Source organism: Diadema antillarum, unplaced genomic scaffold (assembly GCF_040938485.1).
Source record: "Diadema antillarum isolate AM-2024a unplaced genomic scaffold, OU_Dant_1.0 seq00000611_RagTag, whole genome shotgun sequence".
Taxonomy (NCBI): domain Eukaryota; kingdom Metazoa; phylum Echinodermata; class Echinoidea; order Diadematoida; family Diadematidae; genus Diadema; species Diadema antillarum.
Genome location: NW_027271536.1, coordinates 263,182 through 289,740, shown reverse-complemented (window position 1 = coordinate 289,740; position 26,559 = coordinate 263,182). Strand labels below are relative to the sequence as shown.

At 40.0% G+C, this 26,559-nt stretch overlaps 1 protein-coding gene across 1 annotated transcript in view; it reads right to left on the bottom strand.

Annotated features, from left to right (window-relative positions):
• Positions 1-26,559, bottom strand: part of LOC139735937 (uncharacterized) — a 106,737-nt gene that overhangs the window by 45,753 nt on the left and 34,425 nt on the right. Inside the window, exon 2 of the mRNA XM_071646691.1 lies at positions 3,358-5,405. Within this exon, the coding sequence (XP_071502792.1) occupies positions 3,358-5,377 (2,020 nt within the window). The 5' untranslated portion in view covers positions 5,378-5,405. The remainder of the gene's footprint in view (positions 1-3,357; positions 5,406-26,559) is intronic.

Here is a 26,559-nt window from a genome sequence, read left to right as displayed (position 1 = left end):
TGCATAAAAATTTTCACAGGGTGAAATATTCCGCATGTTGATAACACTGTACCTTTTGTTATGAAAGAATATATCACAATGCAGTTTCCAACGTCAAACAAGCCGTGGTATCCACCAAATCACAATGTAGAATAGTCCCAAAATGAGCTGCTAAATGATCCACCCAGTCAGGAGAAAGGTATTAATCCCTTTGCACCTGCACAGTCTAAACATCCCATCTTTTATGGAGTTGGAATTGAAACTACTTCGCGGAAATACACTCACCATGCTTACCACAAGTTTGCAACAGCAACAACATAGGTATGTATACATGTTAATTCTGTAGTGTAAATGATTTCCCCATACAGCATGATATGGCACATCCTTCCATGATGTAACTATAAATCCATGATGCAACTATAAAGTGACGCAAAAGTCTACGTTTCCACGTACAATGTGTCAATACCCGTCATGCCTGCTTCTCATAAAATAAATCATTTTGACAGAGAGAATCAAATTACCCAAAATAAGTAACGGAAGTGCATCATGAGAAGGATGTGAGGCTGCACTATATCAAATATTTAACTTCAGTTTCTCTTTTTCTTTTCTTTTTTACATCACAGACGTCACATTTACTCTTCTTCTCACTATACAGTTTTGACTTTTTTTTTGGGGGGGGGGGAATTTTGTTTTTTGTTATCTTTGAGCCAGAGTGTCTTGTGTTTTTTATGTCAGGATACAATTACAATCTATTATATACTACATTGCCTGTGATAACACTCCAGTAACCACCACAGGATATCCAAAGTCTGGATCCCCCTGCCCCCCCCCCCCCCAATATGATGTAGAGGTAAAGTTGAATTGGAAATATATCAATTAAAGATAACAATGACAACACCGGGATGCCAGTAAGAATAAAAAAAGAGAGGGCCTGAAATACATAGGATCTACATGAAGCTGCTCTGTACATGAAAAGGTCTGAATTTTGATACTGCCAGAGTCTGAATTCAGGCTTTTGCCCGAAAACTGGCTTCCCTGACAATAGTAGCACAGATAATTGAAATACCAAATTGGTCTGTACTTATCACAATGATAATCACAGAACATTAATGACAAATAATAATAATAATAATAATATTTTAAAATTTAAAAAGGACAATAAGAAAATGTTATCATATAATCATGAAATGCCATTAGAGATATTACTGTTCATGATTTTTAAGGAGAAAAAATAAAAAGTCCAGGAATGCACATTGACACGACTGTACCCCTTGCATCAAAGCTTTGGTGTATTCCAATAAGAAAGTGATGCTGGGAAGCAAAAATCTCACGATGCAAAATTATTGACCAAAGATATGGTTTGTATGACATTTTTCTGAACAACAAATCAATAGGAAAGTTATGAGTACAATTTGATGACAGTGGACATCACTGCAGCTACATGTTATTTGATAAAAACATGCAAAACTTTAGAATTTAATTCTCTGCTATGTCAAATGCAGTTTTGATGAAATCATCTATACTTTTTAGTAGTCTGATCTATTCTATTTAGGGCAAATTGGAAAAGAGTATGGACTTGCACTTTAAAACACGACTTGTTTGCAAAAACTTTCTAGATGGGACAGTTGTTCTGAAGGGTGAACAAGTTTTGTTTTTTAGTACAGTTGTTGGAGATGGGAAGACGGAATATTGGTTGGGCTAGCCAGCACAGAGACGCAAAAAGGGAATTCAAAATTGCTTGAGGTGAACATGCTTGCCTTACACGGTGATCAGTCCAAACATAGTCAACTTGCGAATATGAAAGCTTCAATAAGTTATTTCGGTTGATTTGGAACTAAAAGCCTGTTTGAGGAAACCATGTGTGGGATGGTCATGAATTGCAACCTGTAATGGCATTTGGTGAGGTATACCTGTTTGGCAAAACCTGTCATTCCAATTCTCATCATTGCCCATTTACCTCTGGCGGTAAGACTTTTGTTTGATTCTCATGAGTGTAATTTTGTCATTTGGGCTGCAAAAGGGTGATAGTGTTACATGTAAGATCAGTAAATTTATCACCTTTCTTGCTCTGGGATGACAATTCTTGAATTTACAATGTACCCTCTGATGACTTATTTGTTCGTTTTCTTTTTTCTTTTGTTTAGAGATATGCTTGCCTTGTGGCCCACGTTGGATTTGATATGATTGATGCCTTACATGCCTTGCTGACATTTCAAATCGCTAATCACATTCTAGGAGGAAAAGACAGCATCTGAATTTCTCAGCTTCTGGCCAGAGGGCACAGGCAACTGATGAGCATGTCCTCACAGAGCTACGACAGCTAGCAGCTTGGGACAGTCGGTCGCAGAGTCATTTCACACTGGCGAAAACAACTTGTCAGTAATCATGTTTGAGAAACACATCTCACATGCTAATCAGAATTTTTTCTTTTCATTTTTTTTTTCGGTTAGGCTGAGTACACACTCAAATCATATTCCTCCTCTAAATATGTTCTTAAGGTTATGTTTGACAGCTAGTAAAAGCACACATTTCATGTGAATTATGCTCAATTTCTGGGTATGCCTTAGTAATCGGAAAAGTGTGATCTCACCATTAAAGACAATTTAGGATGTGGTGGTTAGATCATAAACCTAAACACATTGAGAGAGGCAGTTGAAAAAAAAACCACTTCAAACAATGTTTTTTGAAAGACTAAAATCCCCTCACAGACTATTTTTCTATTCTTTTCTTTCAATTTCTTCTTTGAAAGGATGTGGGACAGGGACACGTCAAAATGATTTTAGCAAAACCAGAACACCAAAACATGGTTAGGCCCCAAGAGATTTTCTTGGGTATTAAACACATGAACTACTTCCTGGAAATCAATTAAACCATAAAGAGGAAAAAAAAAAACGTAGGCAATCCTTTCTGTATCAAATGTAAGCCCTGTATTTTGTAATAACCTACATTTACAAGAAAAACTGAACATTGGTCAAAATACAGAGTAAATAGCTGACACCATTGCTATCAAAATGATTTTTGTTCAGACAGCAATTTGAGATGCCAGCAACCATGCAGGCTTTGGGATGCCATGGTTAAGGAATACAAATCGCATAATATCTGGGGTTGATTGACAACATCACGACTAGATCTCCATACACTAACGCAGGTGTGCATAATGAAAATGATACAGCAAACCCAAAACTTTGACCAGCTGAAAAGAAGTGAGGGATGTGCCGGAGGTATTAAGAGGGTAGAAAAGAAAAAAAAAATGCAAGGCTTTGGAAAAGTTTTACAGCACAATTACTATAGAGAAAATCATACTGACATGCTTTGAGATGACAGGTTTGTTGTTGCTGGTTTGTTTGTTTTTTGTGAAGACAAAGGAGAAGCACTTACCATGGCCTTGTCTGGCAGGAGTCTGTCTAGATGTTGTTGAAGGTCTTTGAGGACATGGTCTTGCTGGTGGGGGTGGCAGGGCAGGGTTCCTGCTGTCGGTGGGGCAGTAGAGGGACTGGGGTCTCTGGACCTGACTTCGCCTGTTGTCTCGCTGGACGGCAGCTTTGTTGGCTGGCACGTCAGGCAGGGGACGGTCGGGAAAGGCGCAGGACTTGCGGCGGGGCGTCTTGAAGAGCTGGGACACCCTATTCTTGAGGTGCGCCGTCTTGGACCTCCTCGGCCCACTGGGGTCCATGCTGACATCGTTGAGGGAGGAGTGACGCGGAAGCGACTTGCTCCGCGTCGAGGCACTGTTGCTAGAGCCGTTGTCGTGGTAAAGTCCGTTCATGAGGGCGGGGAGACACATGTGCGTCGGCTCAGTCTCCCAGTCCTCCTTTTTGGTCTCCTGGTTTGGCACCGAGATGCGTGGAGGGATTGGTGGAGGACAGTCATCCTCATCAGCAGGACTGCCCTCTGGATGAGCATAATCTCCATAGATTGACTTTGGTTTTGTTCTGCGATCGACCGCTGGTCCCAGTAGTGCTTTGTCCTTGAACGATTCATCGTTCCTGTAACTGGAGAGAATCGCTGCACCGTCGGACACTGAGCGCGGAAGGCTGTACTCTAACCTCATGTCATCCTCATCATAAGTGGGGTCTCTGTGACCCGTGACAACATCAATGATCTGACTGTCCTTTGGCAGGAGGACAACCTCCTCAAATTTGCGCTTCATCTTTTCGGCCACCTCTTTGGCCGAGTTGGGAGGAACACTGGCATCCTTGTGTCCCTTCGGCTGTGGCCTGCCGTCCCTACCAAGAGATTCCCCCTCCCCCTTCTGCACTTTGTCCGCAGAGTCACTCTCCATGTTGGAGAGACTGTCTCTCATTACTACCTCCGCTATATGAGGAGTACGCGGGTTGCTTGGCACTTCATTGTCGGGTTGTTGCCCCATCTGGATGACCAGGGGTTCCAGCTCTGCAGAGGACATGAATTTGCTCCTCTGACTGGACCACCCCTCCTCATTTTTCACAACACCTTCCACGCTATCGGCAGCATCCTGTCCATCTTCCGCTTCCTCCGTGACTGCATCTACCCCAGAAATATGGCAGTGGACATTCACCGAGCAGTTCAGTGTAACGTCGGAGTTCAGATTGCCCCCGAAACCTGGGCTGAGCTTCACAGAAATGTCATTCCTCATTGAACCCTTTCCAGGCAAAGGCACAGGGTTGGAGCTGGTTTCAGAGTCCTCTTCGTTAGAGAGGCCACCAACTCTCAGCTGGAAATCCGCCACGACATCGTTTCCTTTGCCATCCTCCCCGCTGCGATTTGCCTGGACATTAAGCACCACGGCAGTGACACCGAACTCAATGTTTTTGCCAACGGGGCTGCTCTTCTTTCGATAGAGACCCGTCTTCGGACGGGCCCCTTGCTTTTCAAACATGGCCAGGCCGTTCGAGGAAGTAGCCTTTCTTTCCCTGACACTGTCACTGTCATCAGTGGTGCTGTACTCATCATTTTGCGAGACCCGCTCATTTGACCGCTCATCATCCGTTCTACTCTCTGCTGTTGCATACACTCCATTTGCCATGGCTACACTTTGTCCACCATACTCAGTTCTGCCACACACATTACTCCCATTATGTTCCTTGCATCGCTCATAGTTAGCACTGCCATTCTGCCGATAGAGCTTGCTTGATCTGTTGTCCGAGGCAAGCGGTTGACGGCTGCCGTTCACTTCTCTGATTTCATGCATCTCCCGCTCAATCTCCAGGTCTTCGGAGAGCCTAGGGATGATGGTGTCGACAGAGCTGCCAGAGTGATGTACGTTGTCATCCTGGGCAGGGAGCTCCTTCGGAAATCTGCCACCCATGCGCTTCAGCGTGCGGCGCATCTTGCCCGTCAAGCCCGAAGCCTCCTTGCGTTTGGCCATCTCCCCACTGTTAGAGCCCGCTGATGAGGCTGGGGGCTGGGCAGAAGGCATTCTCTTCTCAACATTTACCTTGGATTTCCTGCAAGTGGGAGACAGACGATCACACGTTATGAGTGAAAGTCAAATGTTTTACATGACAGCGACATATTTCACAGGACATCACAAATTTTGTTTCTACTCTGGCTATACTCTACACCTAAATCATCAGCCATGTCATAATAGAGTGTGCTTGAAATTCATTAATATGATGTGTGACAATTTAGAGGTATTCAAAGATCATAAGCTAAACTATCAGGCACTTGGGTAGTTCTGCCATGGAAATGTTTTTTTGTCCACATTGAATTGGCAGCCCAGATGTTTACACTGTATCCTATGTTTGACAGAGATTAGATGGGTCTAGTTAGATTTCTTAACTCTCCACAAAATCAGAACAAAACTTTCAAAAATTTACCAAATAAAAGGCACAAAAAATACCATCTTTTCTCTTTTAAAATGTGTAACCATTTTTTGGTTACTTGTAAATTTCATGAAGTAGAGGTTTTTATTTCAATTGATCCTTCTGCGACCAGATAAACAATGGTGCATACAACTTGTACCAGTACATGAGCAAGATAGGACTCGTATGAAAGAGAAGTTTTTATTCTACCTTATGAAAGTTGAACATTAATTATCAAAAATTATAACACCAAACCGCAGAAGTGTGGTGTCTGGAACCTTTCAATATGGATTAAATAAAAATCTTTTCACATGAAGGTCCTGCCTCAAGAAATCCAGGAAATGACAGGTGAAGATCAATCTTTAATAGCTAAATCAAACAAAATATTGTTAAAACTACATCATAAAAAGAAGTACAAGCAAATTACTTCAAATGGAGTAATATTATCAATAACTTGACACTGAAAAAGGGCCAAAAGAAAATGATGCAGCAACAGAAGAATATGGACATTTCGACTCATTCTACAATATTTAACAATACTTTGATTTGATTTGGCTCATTATACTTCACTATTTTGAATTTCCGCTGTAACATTACACTCCACTGCTGTTATAAGAAACAACTTTCACTTATTAGATGCACATCCTGAATGCATTACCACCACTTTCGGTGGCTTTTCATGATTGAAATTACTTTCTTTATTCATACCAAGAACCAATGCCAGACCACTGTATCAAATTGTATGACCAGAACTAAATCTGATTTACAGATGTTTGTTATGAAACACACACATGTAAATGAAGGCAATGTCCAAAGACAAGGGAAATAACCATAGCATATTATGCTAACATCATATTCCAGTGACTCCATTATTGCTTCCTTGAAAACTCCCATGTGATACAAAGTGTACAAGTTTGCTGTACTATCTGCCCATTTCACTGTAAAAGCAGTGAGCTAATGCGAGAATCATACAGAGAGTCAACTCTACCTTTTCGATAGTTGCTTTATAGTACTCATGATCTATCCAAAAATAGCCACAACTAGTTGCACAAGAGTGTTACAAATATGCCCCCTCTGAGTCCTTGTGCAGAAGCACGGGTGGGAAGGTATAAAAAGGAAAGGAGATCCAACTTTGTCTCCTTCTTCAGTTGAAAACAAACACAAGACTAAAATCTGACAGTGCACCATAAAGTTCGCTTGACTCTCTCCCTCAAAAAACAGGGCACAAGGCGATTCCTTCGGGCTGAGAGGAAGGGGAGAAAGAGGCGAGTGCGGGGATAATTCGCGAGCGGTCCGTCCGTTTGTCCATCGCGAGCACGTATCCCACTCGATGGCAGAGGAGGCGCAGCAAACACGGAGAGACATTCGGATCCACGTTCAGCTCAGTTGAGCACCGCAATTGGAAAATGTCACCGAAACAAAATGAAAGAAGACAACAACAAAAAAAGAAGGGCAAGATAGGTAAAAAAAAAAAAACACTAGCCAAAGAAAGAAAACTCTACACCCCGTGTCCACGAGAAATGCAACCAGTAAACAAATATGCACAGTGCCCTGAAATATTGTTCAGGAGAAAGTTCTCCTCTTCCTTGGTCTCTTCTCGTACGTCCCATGCATCATGTCGCCTTTCCTATTGAACTTGAAATGCACGGCAGGGTAAAAACACTCACATATATCCATCCCTCGTACTGCAGAGTTTCCTCGAAGCAATGCAAAGTGCGGCCCGAGCGATTATTCATAAACACCGAGGTTATAGTTATTCCTTTCAATTATCATTTGTCACGTTTAGGAAAGTGAAACTGCCTCGCCACACAAAAGCCAGTGCGGCTCTTCACAGCAGATAGTAGCCTCCCTCACAGACTCTGCCACCATTATTTTTCAACTCAACAGGATGTGAACCATGAAGGAAGAAACACATGTAAATGTGGAGGAACAGTTGTTGGGTGTAAATACTACTACCTTCTTCATTGAGCCTGGCAAGTAATGGTTTTAGCAAGCCTAAACTTTGACACTGCAGTTATTACCTTGCCATTTATCTTTTTGTTTCCTCAACTTGCCTTTTTGTTAAATTCATATCATGAGAAAAAGTGCTCCTGAATACAGGGGAACTGAATTCTGCGTCAGAGATTGATTAGAAACTTGCAAACACTTTGCACTTCAATATAGTGTGTAATGACAGGAAACAGAGATTGATTAGGGCCTTTGTCATATCCAGACAAACACCAAGACATACACACGGTAACTGCTCTGTCTTACCACCATATGACTGTCATGTGGCCTGTTTAACCCTTCAACACCTGTAGGCTTCTTCCACTGCCAAATCTCTACGAAATTCATTACAGACAACATTTTTGACCTCCCACTTTTTGGCATTTGTAAATGAAAGATCTACTGTATATGCCATATATTTAGAAAAGTCATACTTTCAACAAATCAGGACTTCCTGACAATTTCTTCAGTAATCTAAATTCAACTGTGGAGTATAGTAATCAGAGAACTGTATGCGTACATGTTGCAGTCTTGTCGGGTTCAGAATTCACATTTATTTTTGTGTGTGTGTTGTTAAATGCAAGGGTAGAACTTGACCAGTGAAATGCAGTATCTGGCATATACAGTAGCCTGATTACATTGTGTTTAGTGAAGGGAATCTCCAGAGTACAGTGTAGAGCAAACCAGGGATAGTTCAATTCAAGCTTTGTAGCGCACAAAAACTTTGATACACCGCATCATACACACAAACACACATACATGAGCCACAGGTGGTTCAGATTGAACGGGTTAATACAATCACATGTACTCCTCATCTGAGCTATGCATGAAATGTCATCTTGTCATCATGTTTTTCCCAGCTAGGCGAATTTCCTCGTGATTCTTCTTAGCATCTATCAAGGATCTCACCTTTAAAAGAAGGGCACAGAAAATTGATTCCCCCTGACATGAATTCACAAGAGATCCATCCGAATGTCCATAAATAGTAAGTATCTTAAAAATGATGCGTAACATTCAAACTGTCACAATGTTCCCATTATCTCGCACTTTGACCTTACAAAATGTCATTCACACACACAAAAAAGAAAAAAAAAATGCCATAGAAATAATATTTCCTTCATCTTTACTGCCTCCTATTCACAAGAACATTTTCCCACGATACTTTTGCATCATCCTATCAGCCTGATGTGAAGCTACTGAGGCAGTGACATTGGTGTCCATTATCTGATGTAGTTCAATGGTATTTTCAACTTCATTCACAATGTATTTTACAGAACATCTCGATCTCATTCGAAACCAAGAATTCCTTGCTACATTTTGTTGATGTTGTTGTTGTTGTGTTTTTCTTTTAGTTTGTATTGCTTTTGTTCTTGGTAGCCTGACTTGACTATAGAATTCGGTTGAACAGGAAAGAGAGCCACAATGCATGCCATGTGTTAAGGTCATTATACCATTCTCTCACAATGATGTTTTTTTTTTTTTTAATATTCTAGCATGGCAGTTATCATCACACAGACTCTATTTCGTCGCTGGGGCGACAAGACCTCGTATCTACAAAATGTCAAATGTTCAGGAGAGCTAAAAAACATGGTGACCAAAGCACTATAGTGAATGGGAAAGCCTTTCCTTTGACATGTCATGGTGGCTTCATTTTTGGAGTAAGACAGTTGGGATTTGGACAGGACATCACTTAACCCATTATTTGACCATTAATCAAAAAAAGTCATTTTCACCAAAACTGCAGATACAAGGTCTTGTCACCCCAATGCCGATTTGTTTGTTTTGGGGTCATCCATCCTTCTCTCAATCTATCTTGAATATCTTGTTATTGCACTTGAAGGAAAACAAAAAATTATAGATTTTATTGGTACCTGGCCCAGGTATGCTATGCTACAATGTACATCAGGTGTAGATGTAATGACCAAATTGGGGGCAAAATGGTCAAAGATCAAAGAACAATAAAATTAAGCTAACTTACTTTTAGTTTTAATTGTGCAAATGTACATAAAGGGTCATCAGAAGATAGGCAAAGTATACAGTATTGACCTAGAAGGCCAATAAAATTGGTTTACTGCTACTCTTACAGAATTTAAGGAGAGTTGGGTAGCTGACAGAGATTAAATGAGGATGTTTGACAGATGCACCACCACAGAAATGTAACACTATAAAACTTTACACTCTTCTCTGGACATTCAATATTATACACAAACTTTAAAATACAGATATGTATGAATAGTGTGTTTTAAAATGGTTTATCCATCCTAGGAGCTCTTGTGTAACAAAATTGATCCCATTTGATTTATCTGTTTTTGATGACTATGTTCTGATAAGTTGCACTTCCTTCTGTTTGGTCATAAAATTAATCGCTCAAAAGCCTGCAAGTAAGACTAAGAGTCTCAAGTGTTTCAAAACTTACAGCAAAGCAACAACCATGCCAGCAAGCCTCTTCTGGCGAAATTCAAAAGTGAAAGGTACTCCGTCAGGCACTCGTACGAATCTTCGAAAGGGTTGGACGTACAGAACAGCTGAAAATGCCCCGAAAGGCAACTATTGAGATGAGGAAACTGAACGTGCTACTCGTCAAAAGTATGATGGATTACCTGGCTAGAGTCTCTCGATGGAGCATGCATGATTCTGCCCTCGAGATCTTCGCAAAAAACAAGCTGCAAACATCTACATTAGCAGATGTGCCTCTCAATCAGAATGGAAAAAAGGTGAATTTTAGCTGTAAGATTCAATAGAATGTGGGAGGGCTGGCAGTTGAGACCAACAACTGTGTTTAGTGTTATGGATGACTTCTAATTTCTATGACATGCCTGTAACACACACAAATTGTATTACACACGGCCTGGTCTATGAATGCTGGATACTAAATTACAAGTGACAGCAATATCCCCAAGATATGAACTCTAATATTTCACTTTTCAAGTTTTGGATGATCATCTATGAGTTCATTTTAGATGAAAAATTTGATAATGCAGCTAAAGCAATTTAACTCGTTGAGGATGGTTTGATTTTGCTACAACATGAATTTCCCATAGACACCTGCCTGAGTATTATATTCGGGACTCATCCTCAACGGGTTAAGGTAGAATTGCTTCTAAAAAATTCTGCCATGGCACACATTATGTTATACAAAACCAACTATTTACAAATTTCACAATCTCGCAATAATACTATTAAAATAACTTTTGTGTGGGCTACTTCTGTATGTGTTGATTTCATGCACAGAGTTCCTTGCAATTTGAAAAGATTCAGTGCAATATATATATTTTTTTTATCTTTGATGCAGAGTACATACACAGTATTTACAGGAAACCAAATCTGAAATCGATGTGTATTCCGTTCAGATAAGTGCACAAACTGGCTTATCTGTGCACATATGCTGTTTTTGCATTCCACTCTCCTGGTGTCCAAAAATAAGCCATTTCCATTGTATGATGTACTAAGTACAGCACAGAAAATAATGGAATTTTTGACCAAATTTGACCCAGTCTATTCCATATAAGTGAAGGATTCTTACAAAAAACAAAACAAAATAAGAATAACATACCATACCTACTTCATGTACTTGATATTAAGCAATGGAAATATGATATTTTATTCTTTTATGTGTAAATCTCTCTTTAAAAGCATATAATGCACTTTATATTTGTTGGTGCACATGTACATCATACACATAATGTACGCATTAACATATTCAATACATAATGTCAATCCACACCATAAGTTTTCTGCAAAATAATCTAAATATCTGCTGTCAATGAGGGCAATTTCCTGCAAATGAAAAACAAACACAACCTGGAAAACCCCTCTAATAAAACAGACATGCTATGCAGAGCAAACACGTTTACACAGAGTGTTTGGGGTGTCCACAGTTATGTTAATGGATAAAAGTGCAAAGGCATGCACTCTCACCATTGAGAAAGGCGAAGCTCCGCCCGAAAATCGAATTACACATCCATGTAGGGGCGACGATCAATACCCACCCCCCTACTCTCAGATCGGCACACAGGTGTGACAAAAAAAAAAAGCGTGCTTCATGATCTCTTCGTTTGTCCATTTGATTCCTGCTACCCCTTCCCCACCAACCCACCCCTTTTTCATCTCTTCCTTCCCCCACCCCTTTATCTGTTTCCAGCAGTGACTTCTTCTCATATACACACATACACACACACACAAACAAACACAAAATACAATGTAGCTACAACATATCCCATTTATACTATGAGCGGGTTTCACAGCCTCCTCGTGGAGATTCAAAAGCCCACTCAAAAAAAAAGGGTCTCTTGTCTGTTTATACTGTTCAGGCTGGTTTCACCCCAAGCAGGCCTGACTGGTCCCGTTCCCATGGTAACCAAGTTTCCCTCCAAAGCAAGACGTGGGCTTTTGAGTTTCTTACATAACTGCAGACTTGATTTATAGGAGGCTGTAGGACCCTTTTTTACTTAGTATGAAATGGGTAAATACACTCCATCCATGTAATAATTTCCTGCTGTCTTTTCATTCTGCTGCAAAAACACAGGCCACTCTCAAGGTTTGGGTGTGGAATGGCAGACAGAATTCAGAATCATAATGCTACACATTTCACAGATCGATATTTCAATAAAATACATTGTACATTATAATTGTACAACAGGTCAATCTTCGTGTTTTTGTATGTATTTAGAATTTAAAGTTTATCCAAATGGAAAAACAAATTATACAGGAGCCAATACATATCAAATTTGCCCAAAGCAAATCTGTGATAGATAAAGAGACAGAAAGAAAAAAACAACAAAAAGAAATGAATTAATAAATACAAAATTGTAAATGTGGAATTTAAAAAGTGGGGAGATAATGTGACCAGTCTTTACTTTCACTTTTGACAAGCTGGTCACTCATAAATGAATTTCAAAGAAATGAACCGATTCTGGCTGAACTCTGAAAAGACAAATCATAATGCATTCTACAGGAGAATTGTTACTACCATATTTAGACATCCAAAAAGCTAACACTTTTTTCCCTGCTCAGCTTGAGCTCTGAAAGCTTGTCTACTTTTGCACAAGTAAGAAATAAATGGGGACATTCCCACATGCTGCGGGGGCGCTCATTACTGATTCCACAACTTCTGCCTGGGTGTGGAACTTGGTCTCAAGAAAAGCTTTCAGTGACATCATGCTATTAACCAAATGAAGAAATCAAGTGGAGTACAATAACACACACACACACACACACACACACACACACACACACACACACACACACACACACACATGCACACACACACACATGCACACATATGAATATAAAATATACTCATATACTAACAGTTATGTATGTTTCTGGGTCATTAAAAGTCTACCTAATAATTACATACAGTATGTTGTAAAACCTGTGACAAAAATGTACAAAGTGTTTGATTGACGGCTCAGTACAATGAAAAGCTACTGTTTTTATATTGTGGCTCGGGTATCTCGATCTACACGAAAAGGGGATGTGTGGGGACAGTCTGGAAGATTAGACACGTGATCAGAGAGAAAGATGTTTCCAGAACCTTATGGAACAAACCATTAAAAAAAAAAAACATTTCATGTCAGGCTGCAAGAAGAACTTGAATGAACTCATCATTCCCCCATGCCCTCCACTCCCTTCTAAGGGAAAACGAAAGAAAACAACTGGGGGTGTCCATGTCACTCTTTTAACATCAGACTTCATATGCCGCAAGCGATTCTGCGTTGTGCGCCGGTCGGTGACTGCGGACATTAAACAAATAGCAATCATCTTCTGCCTTTTGTCCATATATATTCATTTCCTCCCCGGCTCCTCATCATCTCCAAATGACTACCATCTTCCCAACAGATATTACGACCCTTCCCGCCCAGCACCCCATCTCGCCGTTCCCCTTCCTCCGCATCCCGTCCGTCTCTCCGCCCAGTTTCTCCGGTAGTAAATCACGACTATACCTGCGAGCGTGGGCTATTCTAGTTCTTCCATCAAGCCCCCCCCCCCCCCCCCATTCCCCCCTCCCCCTTAATACCGCACTCTCTTCTCACACTTACCAATTTGTGCTAATGGGACAGGCAAAATAAGCACCCGTGGATCAGGGCTACTTACTTCTTTGTCAGCGCCAACCTCTCATCTCTTGGATACAAGACATGTACAGTACAGTAGTCTTGATCAAGGACCCCCATCCCCGCAGATCTTCACTTTTTTTTTCCTAAAAAATATACCGTCCCCTATTTAAGAATCTTGCAGAGCGTGAGATTCTCACACAGGCTAATGACTGGCATTACAGGTTGTAAGATGAAAAAGAGAAATAATGAGAGAAAATGGAGGTGTCTTTAAACTGCAAAACTCAGAACATTGCTCTGATACCACACACACACACACACACACACACACACACACACACCCATTTGCATTTGAAGCTAATTCCCATACATGGCATCCTCTGTAACTACACACTTAGACAATACTCTATTTCTGTGGAAGAACAGCAGATATTCAAAAGTTTGTCTATCTTTGCTTTCATTACTTACATGTGTACATACCCTGACACCCTTGATCAATAGGTTACCGGTAGTGTGCAGTTCCTTTCCCTATGTCAAATACTTGGAGCATGTTTAAAATTTTGAAGAATACCTTTCTGGGGGGCATTTCATGAAGCGTTTTGATCCAATATTTTTCTGACAAACTGTTACAAGCTACTACAATCCTTGCATCTGATTGGCTGAGAGCAAATTTGTCCGACAACTTTGTCGGACAAAATGCTTCATGAAGTGCCCCCCTGGTTATGATAATATCATGAACTTTATGACCTATTGTAACTCTTATCTCTGGTATTTCCTGAGCATATCTGAGACTCACTTCAACCAAAGATGAGGTCAGTGGTATCTGATGTCTGGAACCTTAAAGTTTGCTGAAATCTTATCGAATATTTCCACTATTGTGTAAAACGGTGAAATTCCACTCTTTGTGATTGTCATTGTGTGACCTCTCACCTAACTGTCCAACTGTCATTTTTTTCAAAGAACAAAAAAAAAAGGAAGTGATCATTGGTTGTCTCAATGATGCATCAATATTGCACTGTCACTATAACATGAAATTGTACCACATCCTGGTAGACTGGCAACCATATCACACAGTTCGATGTCCTGATATTAAGGATACGGGAAAATCCACATAATGAAACACAGAAGCACCGATACTTTGTTACACACGGCCAGTGCCACGTTTTTAAAAGTGGGGGCAGTTTATCGTTTATGGTGCCACTTCTGGGTTTCATCAGCTAACAAGCAACAACAAAAAAAAAGCCCTTTGGTACAACTTGCAATCAGTTTCCAATCGACTAACAAGCAAAACAAAAAAAAGCTTAACCACTTTTTTTTATTTGCGCCACTTCTGGGGTAAAAAAAAAGGTGGGGGCCCAAGTGGTTAGACGCTATGTATTCCTATGAACAATGTATTACATAAAGCAAAAAAAAAGTAGGGGCTAAGCTTCCTCTGTAAATCCAAACACAAAATGAATACAAATAGTACACTGTATACAAGTATCAAGTCTACAGCCACGGCTTGATAACACTACACTGGTAAAAAAATAGACCAACAGGAAACCTCCCATGTCCATAGCAATCTTTCCACGTCATCTAAAGAGGAAAGTCCTGAGCGAGTATAGTTATCTCCCTACAGGTCTATCCTTTGTTAATATTTTCCCCCTAGAGATAACTGTAAAACAATGAAGAGGGTCTGTCTCTCTCTTATTTTTTTTTTTTTTTGCTTTGGATTTCTTTTTCCATGAATAAAGTACACTGAACTATTCAATGCGCTTCCCAGAAAGTTTCCTACCGAATCGATATGACCCAGTTCATTCCCAAGGTTTTTAGAAGGAAACTTTCGTTGGCCTTCTCAAACTTTCCCGAAGGGCTCCCAGGAACCAAGCCAATTTTTGTTTTCTTCAAAACGATACAAATAGAAAGCATGTTTAAAGAAAACAGATGGTTCATACTTCCCCGATGGAAACAGTAGCCCTGGATCAAAGTGAAGAGCATTTCCAGTGTCCAAGAGAAATGCCATTTGCAGAGTTTATGGCAGCATCAATCAAGGTACACTAGCTTTTCTTTAAAAAAAAAAAAACTCTGTGGTTTCTTTCTTTGTCTTTTTCATGGAGGAATCTGGACAGTTACATGGCATCACCAGCAGAACCGACAATTCCTTCTGCAAGGAAATGATGTTATTTTATCTCACCTCAAACTATACAAATTGGTACCTCATGTAATACTGCAAAATTCTTATCCAGATTTATAAGACTGCATACTGTTTAAGGCTTAAAATTTTTGAAAAAGCCTTCAATGTCTTCCACACATTTTAAAAAGCACTTTACGTATATATTCCAATTTACAATCTTGACAAGGTGTCGCATTGAATGTTATACAGTGTAAAATTTGATATGGTTTGACATTGACTGAATCACATCATAACAGAGTGTCCACTGCCCCCATTTACATGAAGACTACAGTGTCAGCAAGTAACGATGAAAAAGAAAACAGCACTCTCTCTATATATCTCCATATCATCCTTCTACCACAAGCACAATGGCTTTGGCTTTACATATTCAGAAAGCCTTGAGTGAAGACTACACAACCACTTTCACCCTGCTGTTAACCTGGGGTGGGCAGGTGGCGTAGGTGGTATGTTGGGGGGGAGGAAACGAAAGGGAACTATTCTGATCCATGAAAGCTATGAAACTCATCTGGGAATACTAATGAAGACATGGCCAGTCTGAACCGAGGCTAATCTGTCGTGAAGGGATACTTTCTTAGAAGGCGCGGATGAAAGATAGCATCTCGGCGTCGCGGCCCTCGTAGAGGGGCTGCGTCAACTGGGCTGATACATGGGGACCATTAGAGGTGGCTGGTGGCGCTTGTTTGATAGCAATACTGGTCTCCACCATAATTCCCTTGTACAGTGAGCACGGCAATCACTATACTCAAACTTTGAGACCATTCCTTCCTTTTTTTTTTTTCGACACATGATTTTCAATTTCACTCTTTTTCACAGCATCAATTTCTATGAATAAAGACTGAGTGAGGAAAGGGATACAATCTCGATGTGTTATTACACTTTGCCTTCCTAGTTTTGCTTTGGTTGTTTTTTCCAAATGATGTAAATACTGCTAACTTTGAAAGACACAATTCAAAATGTAAACTTGTTCTTGCTATGGGACATGGAGCAGACGGTGGAAGAGAAATGGCAATGATTGTAGATGCAGTACAATTCGATACATGCTCAGTGTGGAAATGTTTTGCAAGTGCAGTTCCCAGCCTTTCAGCCGTGCGTAATTAGGCGCGTACAAACACGGTAATTCTATGTCAATACAAGAATTCGCTCCTGTGTTTATTTGAATGCCCTATAATCCTTGTCATGCCATTCCAAATTTAGGTGTTCATGCAGCCTATAACAAGATCTTCTGCGAGCCACGGCAGCAGCGCTGTTCTGTATAGCCATTTTGTTGACGGATCACAGAGAAAACAAGAACCAATTCCGCCAGAGCCACTTCCAAAAACATCCAGGGCACCTTAACCTGGATTTTTTTTTTTTTTTGGTTAACTTGTCTCTTCCCCGACACTGTAACAATTATCTGACTCCTGAAAGTGAAATTCTTTCTATAAACATGTCGGACACACCCCATACATGCCTCCCAACCTATTTTGCTGAAACCAAAACAGGAACTGGTTCTGTTTATCTGCTCCTCTCATATGAAGATCATTATAAACATTCTTAGTAATTGACTGCTAATTGTAATGTTTTTTTTGTTCTTGCTTCCCCCCCCCCCACACACACACAGGAGGGAATATTACTTATGAAATATTTTGGAAAAGAGTTAAGTGTCATTAAAAAATGTGAAAGTCATCATTCTAGATCATGCCATCTTCAATAATAAAACAGTGTAATCGTGCAAACAGAATGGAAATCGGACAAGGCACAAATAAGTTATGGAAAATTGTAGTACAAAATGCTTCGACAAAAGCAGTATAATTGGTCACATGCTAATCAGACAAGGTCGCAATGTCATATCGTCATGAATGCCACATCAGTTTCTGCATGACAAATATTGTACATACACTTCCTCATATTTGCAAAGAATTCAGCCACTAACTGTCTATCACCTCTTCAAATCATTACAATTTGAAATCAATCTTGTGCAGAGGACAAAGTATAGTTTAGTTTGTTTTAGTAAAATTTGTGGCGAGAAGGAAATTAACTGAAGATGTGCGTCCAGCAACTTATAAATTTGTCCAGCAAGGATGTCATCTTTCATCTAATTTGCATAACATTGTGACTGCAACCAAAATCAGGATTCTGGAAAAATTATAAAATGACACAATTTCTCACTTTCTTTGGTCCACTTTCAATGGCAATATCACTGCTCTGTGTGCTTGATTGTATGCGGATCTACAAAAGTCATCATCCAGAGCTTAAAGTAAGTATCCACTTTAACCCTTCCTGTGCCAAAGACTTTGGACGGTGTGTCCGATGCTACGGGGGTCTTCTGTGCCATTTGGCACTCACAGTATACACAGGCATAAGATAAAGGAGGCTTAAAGGGGCTGTACAGTACTGGTTGAGATGGGAATTCATGTTTTTTACATTCCTAAGTGAGATAATGAGAAAAACTCTTAAGAAATATGAAAGAGCATGTAATTTTAAGAAAGATTCAACGTTTATTAGATGAAAATCGGTTTTCAAATGGCTGAGATATCCAAAAAAGTGATAATAATAAAAGACTACAGGCCACAACTTTATTAGGATCTCTTTGTTTCACCTTGTATTTGGATATCTCGGTCACTTCAAAACCGATTTTCATCAAATAAACTTTCGATACCCCTTAGAATTGCATGCTCTTTGACATCTCATAGAGTGGTTTCTGAATATCTCGCAAAACGTTAAAAGCTAAATCCTCACCTCAACCAGAACTGTACACACCCTTTAAGTTTTGCCAAAAATGCCAAAAATGGGGCAGTCCTATCACAAAGACTGATGTGGTTGCATAATGCATAGGTGAGCTAGATGCAGATTGTCATTGGAAACGCTCTCACCATATCTCTATCCCTCCCTTTCTTGATCTTTCACCTGCGGTCAGACTCCACCCCCCTCCCCCCCCCCCCACCCCCACCCCCCATCTGCATCTAGATTAGATATGAAACTATCCCATGTCAATCAAAACATAAAGAGGGCGCTATATCATTGGTCCATAAATAATCATGAATCCCATTGGATCATGTAGATGTCATTAGGATTTGTCAAATTTCATTCTGATTTTGATGTGATGAATTGTTTCTGACGTTCACTCTCTCTTGCACTTTGTTGCGTTTCTTTCTTCTTCTTCAAAAGAAATCTTCTCAAACTTTACAACAGACCAAAGAACTAATTGGCAAACAAATAATTTCAAAATTTTGTTCACCACTTTCTTGAAAAAAAAAATAAGTGCAACATAACAACCAGACAGGTTGCTACAAACTTACAAGTCCAACTTGAGACAACTACAGTGCACAAACTGTATCAAAAGTATCAAAATGTGGGGAATCATAGGAAGCAGTGTATTGAATAGCTGTACATCTTCAGGGAAAATTATACAACTCTGCTAGAAAACTGAACAACTGACATTATACTGTTGCATCACACTTGGGTTGGAATAACTACACAAATTTTATGATTTTGCACCATTTTCTGCAGCTGTTAAATGCTATTGGATATTGTCATATCCATCACAACCAGTACCAGTATGCACTTGGCATGAACAATGCTTGTGGCCTGGTAAGGCAAGCCTCTGACAAGCATGCAGGTGTTTTTCTGAGTAACCACTGCTAAAAAAAAAAAAAAGATATTGTGTGAATGAGATATGAACGTGCATGCACATGTGTACACAGTGATAAGGTAATGTCCTACATTATTTTCAAAAGTAAACTGTATGGTTACTTTTACTTTCAATAGCACTTTAAGAGCTTTGTTTTGCCAATCAGCAAAAATGCTTCAAAACAAATTAACATCACAGAGGGATTACCTGACCTTACTTAATCTCAAACATTACACGATAGCCTTCATGTGGGACTAATGATACTTAATCATCTAATAATTGACAGAGCTACATTACTGTGCAGTATTTACATCACGTACTAACGAAGCAGCTAAAAAAAAAGACCATGGTGGCAATGGCGCAAAAAAGTTAAGCCTCTATCTAACTAATGTCACCTTCATTTAACTATCATCAAGTTCACAATCATTTGGGAATTATGGGTCATTATCAACAATTATTTTGCCAGTTATTGATAGCAGGCACCTGCAAAATACTGCCAAACAAGAACCGGGGGTAATGAGCTATTGTTACCACGACAAGAAAAATTGATTTGGAGGAATAGGGGAAACATGAAAATATGATGGAAGGAGGGGCGGGGCCAGTATAAGATGACGATGGCAGGTGGGGATGAAGAACAGAATAATCAAGGGGGCAGAGTTGGATGGATGGCAGAAAAAAAAATGCACGGGTACAGGGGTGCAAGGATTGATGAAAGGGTAAGAAATGGGAGGGTGTAGAGAATGATGAAAAGGGGTACGAGAGGAAGGAAAGGGTGCGCGGCAGAGAACAATGAAATAAATAAAAGAGGGGGGAGGGGTACAGAATGGTGGGGGAGAAGAGAGGGGTGCAGGAATGGGAATGAGTGAGGAGGGAATGGGAAGGGGCTGAAGATGATATTAAAGGTGGCAGAGAGGTGAGAATGATTTAGAATGGTAAGAGTTACAAATGATGAAGGAGAAAGATGGGAAAGAAGTGGTGGAAAGAGGTCGACCGTAGAAAGAAACCAAGATGTTTTGTGACTTTGACTCTTGAATTCAAGTCAAATCAAATCCAACATCTGTTTAAAATGCTGCTGTTTGAATTAGACTGGAATTTTTTTAAAAAAAAATCATCTTTTCTGCAAGCAGCCAAAGGAAGATGCTTTTAGCAAAAATGACTAGAAGAAGTCTTCCTTTCTGAAAACATCTTCCTGAGAAACACTTATCAAAACAAAACAAAAATAATGGATCTCTACTCCCCTGCAAGTTATTACAATCTTCAACTGAAATGGGTTGAATCTGGGAGGCTTGAAGGAAGAGTCTTTTTCCTCTTAACCCTTTCTAAGCCAGGGACTTTGGACAATGGGTACAATGCTGCAGGATTTTCTTCAAAGCATGCAAAGGCTTAAATACAAGTAAGGAAAAAAAAAAACTTCTGCCTTGCCAGTGGGCGGGTAAGTTTTCAGTCAAAACTGCATGTTCTACAAATTGGAAGCAGCTTGTTTGGTATGATAGCATCGCCACCACCCATAGCAGTCTCATCTAGGGACAGAGCAACAAAAAAAAAATACAAAAAATCCAAGGAGACTGAAAAACGTAACACAAGACTGTCAGGGCTAACCACAATACTGATCATGGTCATGAATAAAGTGGCACCAGAATCGTCCTCTGAATAAACCATCTCGCATCTTGATACACAATGAATTTTTATCGGCTCCAGAAGTCCTTGAATCCATCCTGTTCTCTCCCTTGCTGTTCCTTTTTTTTTTCTCTCTCTCTCTAAACTCTTACAATATGCATGAGGGCTTAACGGTGGAGGATAAGTGAGAAGAAGAGAGAGACAGAACGAGGGGAGAGACCAGATCCGTTCTTTCACCCCCTGTGGTATCTCTGGGGATCAGGGAACATCTAGTTTACCATCCTTAAGTGTCACTTGTATCCGAAACACAATCCTCGCCTTATGACTTCAACAAAAAAAGGAAGAGAAATGTAAAGCCTGATGACTTAATTGTCCTCTAACATGGAATAAATTATGGAGGGACACTAGATATTGTCATTTCAGTTTTACATCGGTTTACGGCAGCAGTCCATCCATCCACCCGGAAGAGTCGCTCGGGCAAAGGAGAGGAGAGAGAGAGAGGACCGAAATGCGGGAGCGAAGTCTCCTTGATGAGATGGCTTTTGGCACCTCCAATTGGGACGTCTTTTGCGAGTGGCGTCCCTCTCCGTTAAACACAAGGGGAAGTCATGAGCTCTCCTTCATTTCACCGTAATGTGTCCGTTCAAGTTATCCATACCATTTCAAGACAAGTTTTAGCTTGCAGTATGTACTCCAGCGACAACAACAACGAAAGAAACTGAACAAAGTGGAGATTATTCATGATACATGCCCGGCTACAGGAGAAAATAAAACAATGCAAATACAGGGAAGGTGTTACCTGTCAGCGTTAACTTTTAGTTCTTCTATCGAGAATCGTATCATCCATACCTGTGAAATTCTACAAAATTCTGGTTATGTTCTCTAGGGTCAACACTGTCCTTTAGAAGAGTATTTCCTCGCTGTAATTCACAACATAATACTTGCTGTCGATGGTACGTTGAGCAGTGCTAGCTTTCTGGCTCTATTTAAGTAAGCCTATCATGTTCATATGATACAGGCATCACTCTAAATTACCCAAGAACAATGATAATGTACAAACACACTTAATACTTCAATCTTTATACCATTGAGGATGAGTCTCGAGTATACTCGGGCAGGTGTCTATGGGAAATGCGTGTTGCAGCAAAATCAGTCGGTCCTCAACGGGTTAAGCAATGGATGGTGGTTTCGTCCCACCAGAGCCACTGTCAATGCCACGAAAACTGCCCCATAATGAAAGGGTACCATACAAAAGGCACAGTTCATGTAGGAAAAGACGTATCTATAGCCAATGCATCTTAGATATGATATGCTAGAACTATGAAAAGACAGCCATCTTCACAAATGTTTAAAGGGATGGTACAGTATTGGTGGAGATGTGAAATGGGCTTTTAACTTTTTGTGAGATATCAAGAAACCACTTGTAAAGTAGTATAGAGCCTACCATTCTAAGAAGAATTCAAAGTTTATTTGATGAAAATCGGTTTTGTAATGTCTGAGACATCCAAAAACAGAGTAAAACAAAGCCATCGGAATAAAAGGTGGGTCCCATCTTTTATTAGTATTGCTCTGTTTTGGGTATCTCAGCCATTTCAAAACCAATTTTCATCAAATAAACATTGAATTTCTCTTGGAATTGCATGCTCTTTCAAATTTCATAAAGAGGTTTCTCATTATCTCACCCCAAAATGTTAGAAACCTGAAGTGAGGCCTCCAACCAAAACTATACTATCCCTTTAAACTTCCACGAGCACAGCCATTGCATTTCAATTTTGTTCCATGTTGAGAGGACAAGTAAGATGATAGCAACTCACTACATATGATACTTAAATTCAAGAAATCAAGCATACAAAATATAATTTGGAGGGGACAAAAAAAGAATGATGATAATTCCCTAATTTTTAGTTAACATTAAGTTGCAACCTTGAGAGTAAAATGCCAATATATTAGCAAATTTTATAGTTTGTTATTCACAATTTGACACATACTTTCTTTCATAAGTATCTCTCCAAATTCCTAATAGTACTTCAACGATGAACAGTATATTCTGGTGCTCTATATCCCTTTTTTAGGCAAGATATAATAAAAAAGAGAGAAACACAATGTATTCTTTCAGAGAGAGGTGCCAAAAATAAACTGTGAATGAATCTTTTAGGCTTTCCGCCTTCATCCTGTATGCCAGTAGTCTGCTGAGCAAATGCGCTACTTAATCCTTTTTGCGAGATATTGATTGACATGGTGACCCCTTTCGTTAAAGTTTGACTGTCAAATGTGCCACGATCAATTTTACCTCTGCGTAAAAACGAAAGATAAAAATCACAAAGCAAATCCACTTTGCATTGATCTGGGCAGGTTAGAATAACAAACCTTCGTAAAAACTCTGTAAATGAGAAATTTCTTCACAAATTGCATTTGCAAATCAAAAACTTGCATGATTTCTGTTCAGTGTCGATGTATGATTCTAGCAGTCACCACTTGAATGTTCCCCTCAGAAAAAAATAAAACACACAAAAACAAATGTGATTTAATTTTACAGATTTGTAATCGATGTACAAAAATACCTATATGAAAAGGATTGTCAAATTAAAGCACAACTTGAGCTCTACATCAAATTTGCTCTCGAACAAAATCTCCATTGAAAATGCCAGTTTCAAGGGTTGGCTTCGAGTTCACTGCCAACCTCGTGCAATTAGTTTGAATTATACTCATCTTTTAAGAACCATCGGGCGATGGGAATTTGATCTCCCAACCAGCAGAGATAGAAAAGTGCTTTTTCTTAAATTGCTGTATCATGTAACTACAGTTTTAGCACTGGAGAGGGGGGGGGGGGGTGTTTTGCTGTATGTAATAGTGGAATGTAACCTTCGCAAATGCACAATCAACAACTATGCAATCTGGGCTTCATCAAAGCAATGTATTATTCAAAGTAAAGCATAGAATTCGGAATACATTCTGAAACAATAAAAGCTACCAAAGTATATCGATGGATTCCAACAGAGAAACGCAACTGAGTTAAAAGAATGCGAGACTTGTGTATGGAGTTGGGCTTCCTGATTGATATACTTAGAAATGCTGATTTTTTTTTTTTTCAGAAATGCACGCTCTGCTCTTTGCTGACTCTCCAAATCCCATATCCTGGTATGCAATACAAACTATTTGCAACTCTACATTACCTAGATTAAAAAACAAACAAACAAATGGGGAAATCACGTTCAGTCAGGAATTTTACTCGCAAGAAAAATGACACATCAATGGGGAATGCAAAGCAGGATATGAACCATTGATGTATGCAATATCAATTCATAGGTGTACTGGTGCTTTAACATGAATTGTAGTAAAGATGTGAAAGAGTAACATGGTAAACACTATAAAAGAAGGATATAAAAATATTCCTGGGAAAACAGAAAGTGAACTCAAGCTGAATAAAGCTGAAAGTAGTTGCATTTCAAATATGATGAGTGAAGAGTGGGAAAATCAATTAAATGCAGTTTCTCAAATTACTGATCATGGGTGACATCTGTCCATTAAAGAAGACTCACTAGTGTACAGGTATCTGGAACACAATGCTACGCTATGATTCTGTTTTAAAACACATGAAACTCTTGTTATGTGATTTGTCTATGAAAATTTGGCCCTGAAACTCCCATTTCCTGAAGTGACATTGAGGTTTACTCATATGAGGTGCCAACTATTTTTTTCTTCAGAAATTGAAAGTAGTATATTCCAAACAGTTTCCCTATAAAATTGCCTATCATTGCATATCGTCTATTGCGTGTACATCCAGCCAATGCGTGTACATCCAGCCAATGCAGCTATCAGAATGTCGGAATGGACAAACTACGAATGCATGATCTACATTCCTATAAGGGCTTTTTACACTTGTGTTTCTTAACCCCGGACTTTCTCTGACCCAGGACTATCGTTAGTCCCGTACCAATTTTTTCAGCTTTTTACACTCGCCAATTAGTCCCGTACTATCTCTTGTCCGGGGCTAAGGAGAAAACTGACCTTTTTACACTCGTATTTCTTAGCCCCGGACTTTTCAAACCACATGAATATTCATAATTACGCTGTGTACTGTACACGTACACGCACGCACCGGCAGCACTTGATTACCTCGTTTCTGATTGGTCAGTGAGGGTCGGACTTCGTCTCCGTCGCTTAGCCCAGGATTATTTTTTCGTTCTGTTTACACTCACTTGCTTGGCACCGCAATTGCGGTGCTAACCCCTGCTATTTTGCAGGGCCAGATAGTACCGTACTATCGGTGGGGCTAGCCCACTTTGGCAAAAACGAGTGTAAACAGAAAGTGGGCTAAGGATAGTCCCGTACCAACGGTGGGGCTAAGGCCCCCCCCCCCCCCCCCCCCCCCCCCCCCCCCCCCCCCCCCTTAGCCCCACCGTTGGTCCGGGGCTAAGCAAAATTTTACAAGTGTAAAAAGCCCTATAGTGAGCACACTTATTTTGTCAGCTGGACCGATGGCCACTCAAGCCAGTTTCTAGCAGATATTTTCCCAGTTAAGAGTTCAGGCTCTCCAGTTGCACAATGTATATCGGCACAAAGCAGACTATTGAAGGATCACGCTGCATGATTTCCTTCACCTGAAATGTGCTTGAAGTTGATATCGCCCTCGCAACCTCTGGTAAAGCTGTATGACCTAATAGCTAGTAATGCGGACATGATGTGGGCGTTTTCAATTTCGCTTTAGCACTAAAACAGCAGGCCAATTTGGTGGTCTGCAACCATTTGATGCATATCTTGATTCTGAAGACCACAGTCTAGTATGAAGCTATACTTCACCGACCAGTACATTTGAAATGCATGTAAGAACTTGGAAGTCAGTTTGCGTGTGTGCATTATTGCTATGTTGGGCAATATTCGCCAGCTTTCTGGTTGAATGAACTTTGTTAGAGTGATACGCAAAAAAAAAAAAAAAATCAGTAATATAACATAAAAAGGTTTGTTTCAACATCTGCTGTTGTTTTTGTTTTGAAGTGTAGCAGTTATGAGCTCAATAAGCACTTAAATTCCTTCACCAACCATAGGGCACAATCTTACAAATTATGTACATCTTTCAACACTGGATTCCAGCATAGTATTCTGATGTTTTTGCAGTCACTAATGGGATTTGCAAACACATTTTTCATAGAGCAACTCAAAAGGTGTGAAATGCAGTTAAATCAAGTGATGTAATACTCAACTGACCTTTAAAATTTGCTTCCTTTCAACTGCGCATGCAAGATTTCAGTTTGCTCTCCCGAACAGCGCCATTTGAAAGAAAAAAAAAGGGGGACGCAGAATGGTACATGGACAGGAATGGCCAAGCATAAAGCGTTATGTCCCCTTTTTGCGGCGTTC